Below are 4,059 nucleotides of genomic sequence, written 5' to 3'. Positions count from 1 at the left end.
GGCAAGGGGTTTAACATCAACAATCTTCAGTGTGGGCTCTCCAGAGTAAGGACAGGCAGGTCTGGGGGCTGCAGTAATACTGGGGCAGGGTCCCCTGGAGGGCTGGAGCATGGGGTCAGCAAGATGAGAATAGATACACAGGTTTGAGTTTTAGGAGGCAGGTAACAGGGCCCTGACTCTTAGGAAGGAGCCAGAGGAGCCATCGGGCTGGGCGCCCTCAGGGCGGGAAGAGACCCTCCTGGTGGTGTTCTTATGCACTGGGGGAGGGTGGGAGGCCCCGGGAGTGCTGCATCTTCTCCCAGCTCTGCCCCTGAGGCTCTGGGCGCTGGGCTGACACAGCCCCTGCAGCGGGGTGAGCAGCAGACAGTGAAGGCTGGGCATCAGGCTCGAGGTCGGCGTCCTCCCTGCAGACGCTGTAGCTCCAGGAGTGAAGGTTTCTGATCAGAGGCCCTGGCCTGGGCACGAAGGAAGGGACCACTCCATTTCTGATCAGGGGCTTAAAGGCAGATGGCCTGGGCTCCGGGTCCCGCCTCCTGCTAACGCTCTCGGGGATCTCAAACCACAGGGGCCCGTCAAACTTCCTGTTCCCCTTCTGGCACTGGCTGAGAGCCCTCAGTACGGTCTCCTTGGCACAAGGGTCTGGACGCTCCTCCGGGGGGAAAAGGCCTGCAGGGCAGGCACCGTGCCCCTGTGCCTGGGACACCCAGGGGCTCCTTCTGCCCTCAGGGGGTGCGATCTTGACCGTCACAGGGCTCCAGAGCCGCCGTGGGTGGCGGGCACTCCAGAGCCACCGCTTCATGTAATTCTCCCAGGCGCTGGAGAGATCCGGCCCCAGGACTGTCTCAGGAGGTGGCTTGGCGGGAAAGCGCCTCCACGCCTCGGTGACCACCCTCCTTGGCTTGGCGGGGTCCCAGTTGGGCGGCATCCGCGGGAGGCGCCCGGGGCAGATGTGGTGCCCACCGTCCTCGGCCTGGGCAGGCCTGGGCCGAGGGTTCGGGCGCCCTTGGGCGAGGGGTTGCAGCGCGGGCTTGGGTGTGCTCAGGTAGCTGCCCATGAGAGCGGGCGTCGGGGAGGGGGCCTTCTAGTGGGGATTCGGCTTCCAGAAGTTCCCAATGTCGCCGGGCACAGCTGCGGCCAAAGTGCCTGGAGCTCGGATGACCGTTGGCATCTGGGTGCACGGAAAGCGCGTGGGCCTGGGCGCTGGAACCCTCCACACCCCGCGGGCGCGTGAGGCTGGCAGAGGGGACACGGGAGAAGTCTGCAGGAGCGGCTGCAGCCTGCGTGTGCACGCTTATCTGAAGGTCACAGCCTCCAGCCTCTGTTCTTCTTGCTGCTGATAGCAAGAGTTTGGCTGTGGAGAGAGGCCTAGAAGCTCACGATCTCCACTCCCCAACCCCCGGCATCTTTATTGCAGTATCATTCACATACCATACACTTCACCCAAAGAGTACAGTTCTATGACTTTGAGCACATTCACAGATACATGCACCCATCACCATTTCCCTATTGCGGGCTTTCGTGTAAACGGGGTTATGTAATAGGTAGTCTTTTGTGCCTGGCTTCTTTCGTTCAGAATACTGTTTGCAAGGTCCATCCACACAGTAGCAGGTAGTGGCTTCCCACTCTGTTTGTGATCCAGCAATATTCCATTGCACGGATAGACCAGTGTTGTTTATCCTTTGCCAGTTAATGGACATTCGGGTTGTTTCCACTCTTCTGATATTATGAATAATGCTGTTATGAACATTCTTCGTGTATAAAAGTTTATGTGGACAAATGTCTTCATTTCTCTTGGGTGTATAGTGAGGGTAGAATTGCTAGGCCATACCTTAACTGTTGAACTTTTTTTTTTTTTTAAGATTTATTTATTTGAGAGAGAGCACATATTAGCTGGGGGAGGGGCAGAGGGAGAGGGGGAGAGAAACCTTATGCAGACTCCATGCGGAGCAGGGAGCCCTACGTGGGGCTCGACCTCATGACCCTGAGATCATGACCTGAGACAAAATCAAATTCCTAGGCTTCACCTATGGAGCCACCCAGTCGTTCCTTAACTGTTCGATTTTTTGAGAAATTACCGAACTATTTTCCACAGTGTCTGTACAAGTCTACACCTCCAGCAGCAGAGCTGTCTCTGTCTTTGTACTTGACTTTAGAAGGATAAGGTATAATAATTCTTGTAGTTCATAAAAATTACAGATCAGGTATTGACAGATGGCCATTCTCTTTCATTATCTTAAAAACTAAACATAATTCACTTGAATGCTCTTTTAAGGAAAAATAAATAACTAGTTTTTGTTTCTGTAAATGTGATACATGTTTTATTCTTCTAGAATGGTTGTTAATGTTACTTTCTGCAATTTGCTTCTTAAGGAAATGGTAGTAGACCATGATTTATGTTTTAGCCCCGACAACATTGGTTTTATGAAGACTGTCCTATAATTTAGGCTTCATGCATCATATATAGATTTTATTCCTCTTGAACGTTAATGCAATTTCTCTTTTTTTTCCATTTTTCCTGGGAATCCATGTGGCTCACATTTCCAACTAACAGTTAAAAAGAATCTGACTGCAAAAACAGTGTTTGAAGACACACACACACACACACACACACACACACACACACACATATATATATATATACATACATATATATATATATATATATATATTTATTTATAGTGATGGAGTTCGGAGGTCTGTTGAAGGTGGCATAAGGCAAACTGTCCTCCAGAATGTTTTCCTCAAAAGCACATGTGCAAGGTGCCTGTGAGCTAGCCAGTAAAGGTACAGAAAAGTAGAGGCTGGCAAAGTAAGTACCAAATCCAAGAGCAAGCAGCAGGGGCATTCCAATTCTGAGCGGCAAACAGGTGACTACTGAGGACATGACAAGGAGTCTCCTGAAGGCTTCACAAAGCTTCTGCAGTTTGGAAAGAAGTCACTTGTTGGAGAGGTAGGCATGCCATCAGCCAAGGTGTACTGGAGGATGAGATCCGTAACACTTCCCACTCACCAATTCATTTTCAATTCTTTTTTTTTTTTTTTTAAGATTTTACTTATTTATTTGACAGAGAGAGAGACAGCCAGTGACAGAGGGAACACAGGCAGGGGGAGTGGGAGAGGAAGAAGCAGGCTCCCAGCAGAGCAGGAAGCCCAATGTGGGGCTCAATCCCAGGACCCCAGGATCACGCCCTGAGCTTAAGGCAGATGCTTAACGACTGAGCCAACCAGGCGCCCCTCAGTTTCATTTCTTCCACATTTTTAATTTATTAATGATCCCACAGATTATGATTTTGAAAACAAGAACTTCCTATGCTATAATTTTCTTCTTAAAAAGACATTTCTTGATAATGATAGAAATGACTTTTATAGCTAAGAAGCCTCTTAAGATGATGATATCATTATCATCAGAATGGACCATTAATGCAATTGAATATAGATTTCTTAAAGTGTATCTCAACCCCCAGGATCGACAGAGTTTCCCACATCCTATTTGCAGTGTAATCCAGTGGGTGTCATTTTGGTTTGTGGTTAAACGATCTTCCAAAAACCACTGTCTCTCTGCTGGTGAGGCACAGCCAGCCACAAGTTAACCACTTCTACATGTATCTTTACCAGTAAATCGACATGTTTGCTGATTAGTTAAAAGTTATTTTCATAGACCTCAAATATGTCTGCTTCTTCTCCTTCTCACACATAAAGAGATAAGAGATTTCTTTTGGTTCCTTGACATTAATGTAAGTCAGTGGTTCCCGATGAGAGGCAGCTTTGCTGCTTTCCAAATGCTGTGCCAGGGTCATTAGAGAAAGTAGGCTGGGGATACAGGGTAAAGCCACGGGTGTTGCTGAACATCCGGTGGTGCCCAAGCCAGGCCCCACAGCAGAGAACGGTGTGGCCGTAGCCGTCAGCCCTGCAGGCACTGAGAAACTCTGCCCGCACAAGTTCCCTTCTCTTCCCTTAATGTTCTTAAGTTACGTAACTATGGTAAGTTTTCAGAACTATGAAATTAACTCCAGCTCAATGCTGTGAAACGAACCCCATTCTCTATTTGAATTTTACCAA

At 49.0% G+C, this 4,059-nt stretch overlaps 1 protein-coding gene across 1 annotated transcript; it reads right to left on the bottom strand.

Moving 5' to 3' along the window:
• Positions 1-250: 250 nt before the first annotated feature.
• Positions 251-1,054, bottom strand: POM121L12 (POM121 transmembrane nucleoporin like 12). Its single transcript, XM_045788538.2, has one exon. It carries the CDS (start codon positions 1,052-1,054, stop codon positions 251-253), a length of 804 nt encoding a protein of 267 aa, XP_045644494.1.
• Positions 1,055-4,059: the final 3,005 nt, after the last annotated feature.

The sequence above is a fragment of the Ursus americanus genome, chromosome 3 (genome assembly GCF_024610735.1).
Source record: "Ursus americanus isolate L20-20 chromosome 3, mUrsAme1.1.p, whole genome shotgun sequence".
In the NCBI taxonomy this organism is placed as follows: Eukaryota; Metazoa; Chordata; class Mammalia; order Carnivora; family Ursidae; genus Ursus; species Ursus americanus.
This window is presented reverse-complemented; position numbering and strand designations above follow the sequence as displayed.

Excerpts from the sequence above, each read along its gene's own strand:
- POM121L12 (XM_045788538.2), bottom strand. The coding sequence starts at position 1,054 with ATGGGCAGCTACCTGAGCACACCCAAGCCCGCGCTGCAACCCCTCGCC.